Source organism: Rattus norvegicus, chromosome 1 (assembly GCF_021556685.1).
Source record: "Rattus norvegicus strain SHRSP/BbbUtx chromosome 1, alternate assembly SHRSP_T2T, whole genome shotgun sequence".
Classification (NCBI taxonomy): Eukaryota; Metazoa; Chordata; class Mammalia; order Rodentia; family Muridae; genus Rattus; species Rattus norvegicus.
This window is the reverse complement of record NC_141534.1, coordinates 150,601,320-150,616,551: the sequence shown is the minus strand read 5'-3', so window position 1 is coordinate 150,616,551 and position 15,232 is coordinate 150,601,320. Positions and strand designations below refer to the sequence as shown.

Here is a 15,232-nt window from a genome sequence, read left to right as displayed (position 1 = left end):
ACTTGGAAGATAATGTCATGCAGCAGGTTGACTTGTGTGTACCCGTATTGTGTTGTATTGTGCCGTATTGTATTCCATAGTTTCCTGAAATTCAGTATATTCCCAAATGGAACTTCCTACTGAAGCAAACACAATTCTAACAAGATATAGCCGATCTCTTTTACAACTCCTCAATTTAGCCAGTTTTCTCAGGAGCCCTTCCCTCTAGTGTAATTTGACACCCCCCCCCCCCCCCTTTTTAAACCCTTCCTTGTTCCTTCCTGTGTTCTACACACCAGTGTAAGCGGCTGTCTTCTACCCATGGCCTTCTCCAGACCACAGCTTACAACCAAGCTCCATGTTCCGGGTATCTTGTGCCTGACCCCCAAGTCCTCCCATGCTTCATCTTCTATAATTTCCAGTAGCATCCTTCTACATCCCTAGGTCCCTGTGTGAGCTGCCTTCCCTCCCCATCTGAGGCCCTGTCCTGGGGGAGGGGGGAGCTCATTCTAACCCTGCCTCATCTGACTGCTTCTACCTGCCTACCTGCCTCCTTTATTCCTGGAGCTTTCCCCAACCACCAGTACCCATCCTTTCTACCCTGTTTTTAGACTAAACCTGCCAGCTCTATTGCTCATTTTGCCTTCATTTGTACCTGGGTTTCCATCTGTCCTCAGTTTGAATCTGTTTACTTTTTATTTCCCCAAAGACATGTGACTCAAGCACATAGTTCATCCCCCACCCCTTGTAACCTGGATCCAGTAAGGCTACTTTTCGCAGTTTTATGTGGCCTGTTCGATTTCATAACCAGTATGGAGGGAACATGGTTGTGCTCACTTCTTTCTTGTTTGTTTGTTTTGTTTTGTTTTTCTAGACAGGTTTTTTTTTTTGTGTAACTCTGGCTGTCAGATCTGCCTGCCTCTGCCTCCCAAGTGCTGGGATCAGAGATGTGCCCCACCATGCCTGACTGTGCTCACGTTCTTAAAGCTTTACAGTTTGCAAAAAGTAAATGTCCCTTTCAACTAAATTAACTAAAGCTAGAGGGAAAAGAAACATAGCTCATGGCAGTAACCTGTACATCTTTTACTTTCTAAAGTGGTACCATGTGTCAGATTCTCGAGTGTTTCTGTTTATCACTACAGTAAACACCTGGGGCAGCCAGCGCATGGGGCTTGGGCTGGTCTATTGCTGAAAACCCTCTCCAGACATACAAGGGTGCACCGTGAGAGAGAAAGGGGAAGGAAATCACTGTGCTTTATGTGGTAGGTGTTTTTTCTCCTCTTCCTCATACATAAAATATAAAGCTTGTGTTGGTTACGTTTTCTGTGCTGAGAAAGACCTCTGCCCTGTGCAGAGGACCTACCCTGGCTGCGTCTGGCCTGTTTGTGCACCTGCCTCCCTCAGCTGTTCTGCTCGGCACTTTTGACCCACAGTAGACAAGGCTTCTCCTTACTCTCCGACCTCGTCCTTCAGTTACATCCCTGCTACCTTGTCTATTTATCTTCATCCTATGACTTAAGAAATTTCCCATAGGAATTCTAGCCCTGAAATATTTAAAGTGTTGACTTCAAAGTCAGCGGAACTGTGCCAAGCACACTTCTGAAGATAAACGAGGAAGCTTTTGACAAAGGACAAAGTCAAGGTCCATTAACTCACACAGGATGGGGGTGTCTCAGGGAGGCTGGGCTTGTGTTCTGTTGTACACAGAGAAGAAAGCCTTATGCTGAAACAAAAATAAATGACTTTACCTCATAGGAAATGATTCCCATGGGACAGGGACTTGACACTCTCAGCCTCTGGAGTAGGTCTTCTGACCAGCCCAACATCTGTTGATTCAGAGAGGGTCCTGGTGCCTGCCTCTGGCTCCAGAGCACTCCTGAACTTCATAGAGCTTAGGTTACAAAACTACAGTGGGAGAGGCTGATGTGCAAGGGCGTGACTGCACATAGGCTGTTGATTAGAGAGTAGTACCCGGGGCCATGGTTCCCTCATACATCGACTCTGAGACTGAGCGTTGTTTCAAGAAAACCATAGGACTTACCTGTAAGACCAAAATTCATATACTTACTGGATATTAATGTGACTTCCTTTTCCCTGTCCCCCTTGCAAATCAGAGATTCTGCTCCTGTCCAACATGTCCAAGGAAATGTCAGACTTTTCAGTGACTCTTACATCATAGGAATATTAAGTATGCATGGAATTTAGCTTTAAGAAAATAGCCTTTGGTCTAGAGAAATGACTCTTTGTTAGACCTGAATTTGATCTTTAGAACCCATGTGAAAAGAAAACAGGCGTGTTGGTGCACACATGTAATCCCAGAGGCAGAGAGATAGTGATGGGTGGGCCACTTGGCAAGTCCCAGGCCAAAGATAATCTTATCTAAAACAGACAAACAAAAGAGGTAGGTAGTGTCTCATCCCACCCACTCCCTGTGTGTGTGTGTGTGTGTGTGTGTGTGTGTGTGTGTGTAGAGGTGGGGGAGTTAGTTAGATAGTTAAATAGTGCAGGCTTACAGCAGAATGGCTTATCACGTGCCCCTCACCCCACTTCACAAATGAACACAAATAAATAACTTGGGTAAAATGATACTGCAGGTGGACTAGAGGCATTAGGAAGCATGGTAAGTAGGCGGAACTGGGAGGAATTTGAAGAGGTCTGCAGGGCCCAGTGGTTTGCAGTGATGAAGAACAGTGAGGGCTTTCAGGAAGAGGGTGTTATAATCAACAAGAAAGTCAGCAGTCCATGGCAGAAGGACCAGTTGGAGAGAAAATGTTGGAATAGTTATCTGGGTCAGGTGTGGGTTCCTCTTTGGGATGATGACTTGAATGTACTGATTAGCTGAAGGGTTTGATTAGAAAGTAACATGATTAAAGGTGTTTTGTCATGTTTTGTTTCCACAAGGTATGTTACGTACTGAGAACATGAGACATGGACCGGAATGAGCAGTGTGAAAGTCCATGTAGATAGGACTGGGAGTAAGTCAACTGGGAGAAGCATAGAGGTCTGACACAGTCACTTGTCAGGTGCAGGTGATATCTGAGTTCTGCCCTGGGCAGAGGGCAAGGCCAGGGTGGAAGCTGGCAGGCTGGTAGAGCTGTTTATCATTAGCATGAGTCAGTGAAGCAGGGGACTTGAAACTAGGACACCTGCTTCCCCATACTCATGAAATGATTCACAGAAAGAGTGGGACAGATTAGAAGTCAGCAATTTGAATGCCCTGGGGAATTAGGCAGTGCCAGTAAGGTCACCAGAATAAGCTCTGGGAACAGACCCCAGATTCTTACAGCAGAAACGCTCATTACCGTGAAAGCACACCTAGGCTTGGAAGTACATTTGTCTTGTCAGGATACCTCTGGTTAGTTGCCCACAGGATGCTACTATGTGTACCCACCAGCACCTCTGCTGCTCGTATAGGCAGTCAGTCTGCAAACATCTCAGACACGGGAATGGGTTGGACTTAGTGACTAAGAGGGTGTGCAGTAGAAAGGGGAGGTAAATTAAGAAATTCCTTCTGGATCCCAGCCCATGGGTGAGAGGGATGGGAGAGAAATGTTAAGATGAGGAAATCGGTATGAAGAGTCACCCTGGGGAGGTGCTGTGTGAGGTGCTGAAAGCTCAGAAGAAAATAGCAGCACAAAGAGGGGTGAAAAGTCAGGCTTATCTACTCATCTCTCCAGCAAATAGATGTTGCACAGCTGTGATACATCTCCTACTGTTGGAAGCTGACACTGGAGAGTTCTACATGAAAATAATTATGAAGAGATTGTAGAAAAGGCTGAGAATAGAGGCTGTAGGATTCCTGAGATGAAAGAGGCATGAGCAAGGAAGCAGAAGGAAGACCCAGAGGGAAAAAGAAATGTAGCTACTGTGAAACCCTGTCCCAGGGGAACGTTTTTACAGAGATGTGGAACCAACAGTGAGTGCTGACTCAGCACCTTCCTCACTGACCGCGAGCACACAGCTGCAGTGAGCCCCCAGGTCTCCGTAGAGTGGCTTTCTGAGACGTTGGCTCCTTTGAGTCCTGAGAACTTGTCCAGCCTATTACCAGTTTGTTTGTTTTTCACAGCTTTCATCTTGGTTTGCTAGACATGTTCTTCTTTCTCATTCTCAAGCTGATGGTGCCAGATCACGACTCAGCAGATGCCAAGTGGCCTAACCTTTGGATACACTCTTCCTGGTGTCTCTTCCTGGTGCCTAGGTTCGCTTCTTATGTTTGTTTTTTTGGACCTCTCCTCTCCATTCATGCCCACTTCCCAGGTCCTCTGCTGACTGGCTCTGTGGTACTAGGTACAGCAGCTGCCCCAGTTTGCCCTGAGCTCTTCCATGTTCTTCTGTGAGTCTGTAGCCGACTGTTGCCCCTTGATATTTAAAAACAAAACAAAACAAGCTCTTTTTCCTGCCTGCATCTTGATTTCCATGTCCTCAGATAGAATGGACTCTGAGTCTTTGTTTCCCAAAGAAGCACCATAGATTTCATTCTGTAGGCTGAATAAGGTATGAAAAAAGGGGGGAAAAAATCATTGAATTTTCCCAGAATTTGAAAGTACACCATAATTACCATTTCACATTCTGCTCACAAGGTCCCTTTCCTTATATTTAAGGTTTAAAGGAACACTGCTTTATTTTTGTAGGCTACTTTTGTTGAACATTCTGATACTAGCTTTTCTACAGTTACTATTTATGGGCTTCATGTTTTGTTTAAAGGTGACCTTTTTAGAGACTGGAGAGATGCCTCAGTGTTTCAGAATAATGGGTGTAGTTCCCAGCACCCACATGACTACTAACAACTGTCTAAACTCCAGTTTCAGAGGATCATAAAGCTGGCAGATGTCCAGCTTAATGACCAACAAGATGGATGCTATAATTAGACACATGCTGTTGCTGCTCTGCACCCTGTGCAGGTGACACTTCTTCCCAGATGAGAACCTTCCCTGTCCCATCCTCACTGTCCTGACTGGAGGGATTCAAGTGTTTCTTTTTCAGTATCTCCTCAAGCTAACAGAAACAGTGTTGCTGTCAGAGAGCAGCATGCAGTGACAGTTCATTTCCGAGAGCTTAGTACTTTACACGTGGTATCTAAGTGTGACCAGATAAGGTCAGATTGCCAGATTGTTCCCCCAAGTTTCTATAGCAGAGTGTACTCCTTCAACATGGTAACACACTCTACTATTCAGTCTTGTCATCTGAATTCCACTTCTCATTGCTGTGACAAAAGTAGCAAAACAACTTGAGGAGGGGTAGGTTTTATGCTGACTTGCAGTCTGAGCACAGTGCGGTCAGGGCATGACAGCAAGAGCAGGAGGTGCAGGCTCTGCAGTCAGCAGGGAGCAGAGAGATGGATTCTTTCACCTAGAATTCTGTTCTTCCAAGACCCCAGCCCATGGAATGACGCCCTCTTAGGTTAGAGCTTCTGCAGAACGTGCACCCATTCAGAGATACTAGGCTTTCCTAGAGGATTTTAGACTCAGCCAAGATGACCGGAAGGATTAAATGGCACACTGTACCTTGAAGTTGTCAATCTAATTTTCCTCAGTCTTTTGGATATAAAATAACTATTCACTGCTTTAATGTGTATCTTCATGTGCTATTGCATGTCTGTGTCTGTGCCATGTTGCACATGTGTAAGTCAGAGGCAAACTCAGAAATAGGTTCTCTCCTCCCATTGTGAGTCCTAGGGATAGGTTACCAGTGAGCATTTTTATTCGTTGAGCTCTCTCTCTGTCCGTTAATGTTTCTTGTAGGCTAATAGGGGATGTAGTTTCTGTCTGTCTCCTGATGTGTTCTACCTTGTAGGAGAGTGTAGCATTCTTTCACACCTTCACCTGTCATCGCTTTTCACTTCAAAGCTACACCTAGTGCTTGTTGGCTAATATCTGCCCTTGGCTGGAGCTGCCAGGAGGCTGGGAAGTCCTGTTCTACATATGATATTTACCCAACCAGAACCTTTACAGAGGCAGATCAGACCACTGCTGGATTGAAAATCTTGGAAACATTTAGCCCCAAGAAGAGGCTAAAAAAGATGTGGTTGCTTTCAAATTAGTTATATTTTAGTGAACTGTTCTATAAATGTCTTTCATATCATTAAAACTTGACTTGAAGAGTTGTTTGCCACATCTTGTTTTTACTTTTTGACTTCGCAAGCATGACTATGAGAAGGAATAGCAGGAAGTGTAAGTCCTAGTGAAACCTTAATTAAAGGAAACAATGCACTTGTTAGGTGAGTAGCCAGGAACAAGATCATAGTCATGTTTTTATAAATGTTGTAAAGTCAGATCTGTAGTCATTTAATCCTGAAATAGGCCTCTGTTTGATTTTATAAAATTAATGTTCATTTTAAGCTAAACCATACAAGATAGATGATAGCAGTTTTAAGCGAATACATGTGGGAGTTTTGTGGGCTTAAAGTACTGTTGTGCTTTCCCTACGCACACTTGTTAGCCAATGTTGTATAACCTCTGTTTTCTCCAGGTATGGTGTGAGTCCTGAGAACATTATCCTCTACGGACAGAGCATTGGCACTGTCCCCACTGTGGACCTGGCCTCGCGGTATGAGTGTGCAGCCGTCATCCTCCATTCCCCTCTGATGTCTGGATTGCGTGTTGCTTTTCCAGATACCAGGAAAACTTACTGCTTTGATGCTTTCCCCAGGTGAGCTTATGGACACGTGAGAAGTTGACCAGTGTTCAGAGTCTACATCAATGTCTAAATGTTGGTTGCACACCCCTCTGTGCCAGGCCCCTGGCATCACTGTGGATATAAGGCAAATGTAAGATTTCAGCCTTCAGGGCTGGCTACACATTAGGAAGTCTCCAGATGATGGATAAGGCCCTTGAGTGTGCCAGTACCCAGGACTAATTGATTCACCTGTAACATACAGCATGTCCTGAAGGAACTTCCAGTTCAGTATTCATTTATTCAGAGGGACCTGTATTGCTCAATTACTAAGAGGTATCAGGAAGCAATTAGCTCTGGTATAGACTCTGAACTAAAAACAAGCACACGTAAGAAACTTCTTTTTCAGTCAGAGAATATGGGTAAGGAGAAAGTGACACTGTAATTCTTGTGAAAAGAAGAGAAAGGTAGCCCTGGGAATGGTTGAAACAGCCACCCTTCTTCCTGATCTTAGACTTTTAGATTGTCCCTGCAGAGATACCCTGCCCTGGGAGAAGCATAAGACTCAGTGTTGGTTATCCTAAGGCCCTCCTGCTAGCTGACCCCTGCTGTTCTCTAGCTCCTCCTAATGGAAGGGAGAACTAAGAAATACAATACTGTGAACAAAGTGTTTGCTTTGCAAGTTCCTTCTTGACTAATTGTTTTGTTTTTGATTTTTAAGTGATAATGTGAGAAGGATTTTTAAAGTATTGGCCCCCTAGGTTTTTCCTGCAGTGCCTTGCAGAAGCCAGCCAGCTTGTATTGTGCTTTCCAGGAAAAGCGTCAGCAGGAGTAATGCATGCTCTGAAGATTTGGGTTGACCTATTAATTGCCACTGTTCTGCTCTCATTGGAGAAGAACATACAGCATTTGGCTGCATGGTGCTGTGTTCCAGTGTCTCATTTCACAGGAAGAGACCTTCGTTAGCATCTTGGCTGATTCTCAACTTGTGTAGCTTGTACCGGGCTTCACTGAAACTCTGCCTGGGAACGGGACACTGCATTTCTGTGGCATGGCTGCGAATGCTAAGTAGGCTTGACATGCCTGGCAAATGTGGCCTTATTTGTGCTGAATTGGTAATGAGAGTCAGTTTGTTTAAAGACATGCTTTGCATGTTTGTGGGAAGCAGTTCCAGGCGTTACCCTGGCAACAGAACAATGAGATTAGCTTATATCTTAAAATGCAGCCATTGAAACTAATTCCCTTGTAACTAATTGTACTTTATTAATTAATAACAAACCAACAACAAATGCCGTTTGTCTGATTTACCAGGCATTGAAGGCTGACCCTCCAGTTAGCCTTCCCAGCAGCTTTGAAAAGTTGATCCAGTTACTGTACTCTTTACAGATCAGGCCAAAAGCAGTGACATCACTGGCTTCGTAAGGTTGGAGACAAAGAGGCCACTGCTCCCTAAATTATTGATGGACTAGATTTCAAGCCATTAATGGCTCCACTGGCTTTCATCATTAATTGGATTTGGCAACATTTTCTATATGGTGTCCTTGCTGTCAAATGGCAGAGTGCTGTCTTTCTCAAAGAGAAGTCAGCTTTCATGGTTCCTTCTATGTTAAAAAGAGAGAGACTGAGTCCTGGTCATGCTTCAGTGTTGGTTCTTCTCCGCCTGCACAAATAGGGATGGACAGAGGCTTTCAACTTCAGATGCCCTTTGCAGACAGTAAGAGATTTCCATAAATAGCAGCATGAGATATAGTCTCAGGCCTGTCCTAACTGTTGAGTAAACACAGTTTTTAATTGAGTGTAATTGACGGCTTATAAAGGGAGACACTTGAAAATTAAATCCAGGGGAAGAGTAAGGTTCTGGTACAATTCCTGGTCTGCAAAACTGCACATGGCCACAGAGGCTCTGATCTTCACAGGTCCTGTGGCTGCTGGGGTTTTGCAGTCTTTCTGGGGTGCCTTTAAGCAGTTGGCAGCTTTGTGAGTTGTTCATAAAGACTGACAGTCACTTGTAGACCTTTGGAATGTGTAACGGATGTTAGCTCTCTATTATCTCCCTGGCCTGGTGCCTGTTATTTTATAATCTCTCTGAGCTTCAGTTCCCTCCCTAATGAAACAGAAGACAGTTCCTCATGGGTTCTTTTTCATGTGAATTAGATGAGATTTCATGTGGACTGTGCAGAGTGTTCTGCTATAATGGATGTGAGCTGTTAACTTTATCAGAAAAACTCCCACAAATAGCACCCATTTGTGTCCTGCTACAATCCTGATGAGGATCAACTAGAAAAGAGTCAGCAGCAAGCTGGTCTTCTCAGGCAGAAGGACAGATGGAAAGAGACGTTTATTCATGGCTTAAAGGACCATCACCCCATCAGAGCAGTCACCCATTCACCCAGCCCGACACATGCTAGTGGCCCTTTCAGCTCCTCCCTGGGACGTGTTTTCAGAACCTAAAGCACAGATCCATGAGAAGTCATCCTGTGAGAATGGACTTCATTTTTATAAACAGTTGGAGTAAAATCTAAGCATCACATGAAGCTTTTGATGGTGCTTTTTTTTTTTAAATCAAAGAGTTCTCTGCTTTTATGAAATGAGACTTATTTAAAAAGTTTTTAAAAATATTTTATATTTGCGAGTGTGTTTTGCCTGCATGTATGTGTACCACATGTGTGGTTGGTACCCAAAAATACCAAAAGAGGGCATCAGATCCCTTGGTACTGGAGTTACTGATGGTGGTTAGTCTCATGTGATGCTGGAAGTTGAACCTGGGTCCCCTACAAGAGCAACCAGTGCTATCAACCACCGAGCCACCTGTCCAGCCTGGGCTTGCTTCTTCAGGAAGAGTATCCAGTCCCACTTTACAGAGCTATTCATTCAGATATATCAAGTGCTTGCTTGTTTATATTTTAAAGTTTTCTCAAAATACAAATTAAAAAATACTAGTTATTGGTTTTGCTAGTCATATGGTTTTAGTTGTTTTTAATAAAACTACTTTAAAAAAAATCGCTAAATGCAATATAGTATTCTTGATGGGATGTTGGAATAGGAAAGAGACATTTGTGGAAAAACAAGTGAAACCTAATTAGAAGTGGGAGGTTTTAGCTAATAGGTATATACTAAAGTTGGTTTCTTGGTTTTGATAAATATTATGGTAATGGCTGCTATTAGCTCAATAGGAAATGAATTAGGAGTTAGGAGATAGGAAATGAGTTGGGAATTGGTATAGCTCTCTTTGCCATAAATCCTAAATGATTCTAATTTTTTTTTAAAAATGTTAAGGAAAAACGTATTAGAAAAACAATGGGAAAGAAAGCTAAGCCGTTAAGGTATGTCAGCGTGAGCTTATCACCTGTACGTGGGCATCACTTTTAGCTATGAGGGCATGGCAGAGCTCTGAGATGTCCAACTGTGGTGTTAATGAGCTTGTCAGGGCAGCTCTTCTGTGAGTGTGACTAAAAGAGTCCTTTTCTCCCCTCCCACTTCTGTCTTGCAGCATTGACAAGATATCTAAAGTCACCTCTCCTGTGTTGGTCATTCACGGTACCGAGGATGAGGTCATCGATTTCTCGCATGGCTTGGCGATGTATGAGCGCTGTCCCCGTGCTGTAGAGCCCCTGTGGGTTGAGGGGGCTGGGCACAATGATATAGAGCTCTATGCACAGTACCTAGAACGACTAAAACAGTTCATATCTCACGAGCTTCCCAACTCCTGAAGACGGCGGCCAACCTTACCTCATTACTGTGAAGCGAGGATCCTTGTTTGCACACGCTTTGACTGGATTTAACAGTGATACCTAATAACCACAGAGAAGGGCCCAGCCTTTGGGTGTTCTCCTTAAAGAGCTAACACAGTCTGTCTTTTGTACCTAATCTCCACCTTCCATTAGGCTGAGCAGCTGGATTCTCAGCTGCAAGACCTTGCAGGAGTGGGAACGAGAGTTGACCATGAGGGCTGTTTCCCAGGGCTGTAGACTAAAGTGTGATCAAGTCTGTCTCCCTCGCTGTCACCTCTGATTCCCCCCACCCACCGGTGCAGGATCACCGTCTCACCCATGTGCCGGTGTTTGACCTGAGGCGCTTTCAGCCCTGGTGCCAAGGGTGCGATTCCTTTGTGAAGCTGTGGTAGTGTAACTGGAAAACTGTGAGAAATCCTCCATTAACTCGTGTTAACACACAAGTCTTTCCCACACATGAAGAATGATTTCCTGGAACTATCACTAACAGCTTCATCAACTGTTACCATTTAAATACAACTGGAATATTCTTAAACAACAGGAAACTGGGGTTTTTTTAAGTGTAAATTTATTACTAGCCAAGAGTTTTAATATTTTGATTGTCTGGTCTAATAGAGCCTGGCCAACTGTCCCTCTGTAAAGTCCTCCTTGTCGGCTTTCTTAAAGCCCTGTACATATTTGCAATTACATTGTGCACAAATTCTTAATGGATACATTTCTTTTGTCAGGCTACAACAACAGACTGCAGATTCCTTGTTTGTATTGTAAATGATTGAATACATTTTGTTAATATGTTTTTATTCCTATGTTTTGCTATTAAAATTTTTATAACATTTCCAAGACAAAAAATTCCAAGTTTCTGCTTTGAAGAATTTAGGTAATTAAATTACCCTAAGCTGATCTCTTAGTTTAGGAGTTCTTTGGGTTTTGACACTGGAGTTGTGCCAGGTGAACATCAGAAACGAGATGTTTAAATCACTACACTACTTGTATTGGTTGCGGGATTGGGTTTGGGGTTGTTTGGTCTTATTTTAGTTTTCTTTTTTCAAATTTAAAAGCCTTAAATGTACTGTAAGCCTCAGATCGTTGTACAACTGGATTGCGTTGGTTGCCAGTTTGTGTGCTGTTGCCTGGATGCGGCACGGTGGGTGGTAATGGAATAAAGGACGCATGGATCAGAACGCGTGGGCTTATGTGCTCCTTCCTTCATCCGCCATCAAAAGAAACCGTGAGAACGTACCATTCCTCCCGACTCGGGGGGACCCTTGGGGTGTCACTGTTGGAAGCTGAGACACGGAGCAGCAGGAGACATAGATGGTCCCTAAGTGGGCCGTGCAGTAGGACTGTTTCAGATTCACAGAGCTGACAGTTCTCTTGAGGTGCTCAGCCGGGACTGAAGGGTGAGTCATGACAGTGACCTAGGGTCTTTTCAGCCTTTGATCACCTTTCCAGAGAAAGGATACCAGCTTTCAGCTCTTAGCATAGCCTTTCCTAATCGCACTTTAAGAGGATGTGGTGATTGCCCCACATGGCACACTAGAAGGGAGAAACGCCCCAGAGGCCTGTTGAAGAGACGCTAACCGAGGGGTCTAAGCATCTGACTTCTCATCCTGTTTGTTGACGGTGCTTGGATCTTTAATACTCTCGCCTCTCTTGTTTCACCTACTACACAACTGAGCGAGTCACCAAGTCCAGCATCTAAATTTCAGCAGTTGTTGTGAACAAATAGGAAACTGCACCATGGCAGATAGAAACTGAGAGGCCTGTTTCTTTACTACTGCTTAATATTCATTCAGTGCAACTCACACTTTTCTCAGAGCCAGGGGATGTGTGGCACGCGAGTAGCACCCTTCTGAGCATGGCTCGAAAGAATGGAATTCTGGTGGGGGTGGGGTGGGGGTCTTGAAACTCTGAGACTTGGTCACACTGACTGTAGGCTCCCTCCTGAGTGACACCACCACTACTTTGACGGATGCCCACCAGATTTGCTGTAGTTGCAGAAGTTTCTGGGAGATTTAAATTGTCTTTCTCTATGGTTAACAAAAGAAATCATGAGGCAATGAAAAAAATCTCTTTATAGACTAGATATTGGGTAGGTTATTTCTAATATATGATTTGTGCTTTCCAACACAAACCCAGGCTTAGAAATCACATTCAGAGTCAGGCACTGTGACCAAGGTCTCTCTCATTCTGATGATTAGTATCCCTAATAGAGAAGTAAGTTACTTTTCTGTTGCTGTAATGACACAGAATAACCAAGGGAAACTTTTAAAAGCATTTAATTAGGGACTTACAGGTTCAGAGAGTTCGTCCATGACCATCATAGTGGGGAGCAGGACAGCAAGCAGGCACAGTACTGTAGCCGAGGGCTTATATCTAATCAACAACCAAAAAGTAGAAGGGTAGTTAACTGGGCCTGGGGTGGGCTTTTAAAACCTCAAATCCCACTGTTTGTGGCATTCATTCCTCCAGGACCTTCTGCTAATCCTTCCCAAACAGTTCCACCAACTGAGGAACTGTATTCAGTCACACAAACAGCTGAGCCTGTAGGCACTGTTCTCATCTAAACCCCCAGTCAGTGGTACAGATCAGGCCAAAGTTGTTTTCATCATAGAAAAACCCCTCACATCCTAATGTAAAGCACTGTTTTGTCATATTCTTTGCAAACTGGAGAGTAAGGTGGTTGTGGTCTCAGAAAAGGTATTTTCTGTCCAAATAAAATCATTCTTAAAACAGTATAGGCTGTGAGAACCATTTGAAGCTTGGAAGGGCTGATGAATTGTCAAGACACCCTTTGAGGTACAGTTCCCTAACTCTTGGAGTTTAGCAGGGGAGTGTGGAGTTCACAGACTTCTGAGCCTAGAGAGAAGGAACCACAGATGTGTGCTGTGTCAGAGAACAAAGCCAGAAGCATTAAGTTCAACTTGAAAGCCTCTAGCCTAGTGGCTAGTCTGCTCCTGAGGACAGTTTCAGAGACCTGGGGACAGCTTTTCTAGCCTGCAACAGACTGGGATGCAAAGGCTGTCTCACAGCAGAGATACTCAATTGAGATGTAGCTTCCTGAAGAACGTGCTGATAACAGTGGAAGAACTGGTAAAAACGGAAAACTCTCTCCAAGGCCCCAGCAGTTCACACAGATAGTCTTTCTCATTGTTAAGGGGAACAATGAATTCAAGCAGAGACATACTTAACAGAGACCAGAATAGCGCTCCCATGCAGAAGCAAATGTGTGGAGTGAAACATTAGGCATTCTATCAAGGTAACCTAGCATGATCAAGCTGCTCTTATTCTGATTACATAAACAAAATGCAAATACTTGTTAATAAGTAAAGCAAAATCTCAAAAGCAAACAGTGGTTTGGGGATCAGGCCCAGGATTTTGAACATACTAGACAAATGCTCTACTACTGACCTATATATTTGTCCAGCAATAATAACTTAAACTTCTCTTCTTGCTTGGAATCTTAATAAAGTTGGTATGGAAGGATGATTTCTTATTTTGGCAGCGTCTTATCCAGTAGATCAGGCTGGGCTTAAAATGCCAACAAATTCATCCTACCTGAGTTGGGACTCACGTATGCACCACCATTGTTTTTTAATTAATTAAAAAGAACCAAAAACTTAGGTCTGTGGTTGGCATATATTGGTTTTGTTCAAGTTGTCTGCTCTGTTGTCAAGGATTAATGTTGCCATCAACACTACAGTGTAAGGCCTGGAATTCTAACCATGGGTTAAGCCTGATAATGGAAAAAGACTTCAACAAACTTAAAGGCAATTACACAAAGTTGTAAGATTCATAAGAATGATGGTTTAGGATTTCTATCACTGTGATAAAACTCTTTGGACAAAAGCAACTTGGAGAAGAAGTGATTTATTCAGTTTGTATATCTTGAGTCACAGTCTACTGAAGAGAACCAAGGCAGGAGCTGATGCAGAGGCCATGAAGGAGTGCTGCTCACTGGCTTGCTCTCCATGGCTTGCTCAACCTGCCTTCTTACAGACTGCAGGACCACCAGGCCAAGGATGGTACAAGTGTCATGAGTTCTCCCATATCAGTCACTAATCAAGGCAATAACTATAGCTTGCTTACAAGCCAATCTTTTGGAAGCTATTTTTTTTTTAAATTAGAACTCTGTCTTCCCATTTATGTCTGGATTTGTGTCCAGTTGACAAAAACAACCAGCAAAGCTGACAAATAAAAATGGACCAAAAAAAAAAAAAATCAGTTATCACCAGATTTATTAGTAATGAGTTATAAAAAGTACTCGTGACATCCTGCTTCAAGAAACCAAACCATTTCTCCACCAAATACACACACACACACACACACACACACACACACACACACACACACACACACACACACACACGCTGATACTTGTAGAAAGGCTGTGTCGGGGTTGAAGAGCCTGGATCTACTTTGCAGGCTCCATGAGCCCCAGGAGGCTTATCAGGGCTGTGCATAAGGAATGAGTGTCTGGAGGTAAGAGGGCTGAGTGAAGAATGCCCAGAGCGAAGAATGCATTACACAGCTGGTAGTTCTGTGTGCAGCCAGCCTGGCTTGGAGTTCCTACTGCGTAGTGAGCTTGTGACCTAAAAAGGAATCCCTAGGCATCTCTGAAGTGATCTGCCACAGTTAAAGAATTGAGTGAAGTTCTTCAGTAGAAATGCCTGGCGGGCGAGAAGAAACGGAAACATGCCCACGTTAAACAGAAGTGTAGAGTCTGGGTTTAGAACCAAAATGAAAGAAGAGACTTTGAAAACTACACACTGAGTTAATTTGTCTGCCTCTGTCCTGCACTGCTGCATAATCATTGCTCACCTCCCTAAGAACTTCCCGTCTCACTGCTTCCAGTTTGATTACACCCAGCCCTGTTCACTGTTGTCTGAAAGTACGTCGAGGTGGCTCCC

At 43.8% G+C, this 15,232-nt stretch overlaps 1 protein-coding gene across 9 annotated transcripts in view; it reads left to right on the top strand.

The window, feature by feature from the left end:
- The window catches only part of Abhd17c (abhydrolase domain containing 17C, depalmitoylase), a 59,055-nt gene extending 47,552 nt beyond the window's left edge, over nt 1-11,503 (top strand). For 3 of the 9 annotated variants that reach the window (XM_087569967.1, XM_087569951.1, XM_087569974.1), the window contains 4 exons: nt 1,122-1,241; nt 4,092-4,177; nt 6,448-6,627; nt 10,082-11,503. In XM_087569967.1, the coding sequence (XP_087426093.1) occupies nt 4,095-4,177; nt 6,448-6,627; nt 10,082-10,301 (483 nt within the window). In that variant the 5' untranslated portion in view covers nt 1,122-1,241; nt 4,092-4,094 and the 3' untranslated portion in view covers nt 10,302-11,503. 9 annotated transcript variants of the gene reach the window in all.
- Nucleotides 11,504-15,232: the final 3,729 nt, after the last annotated feature.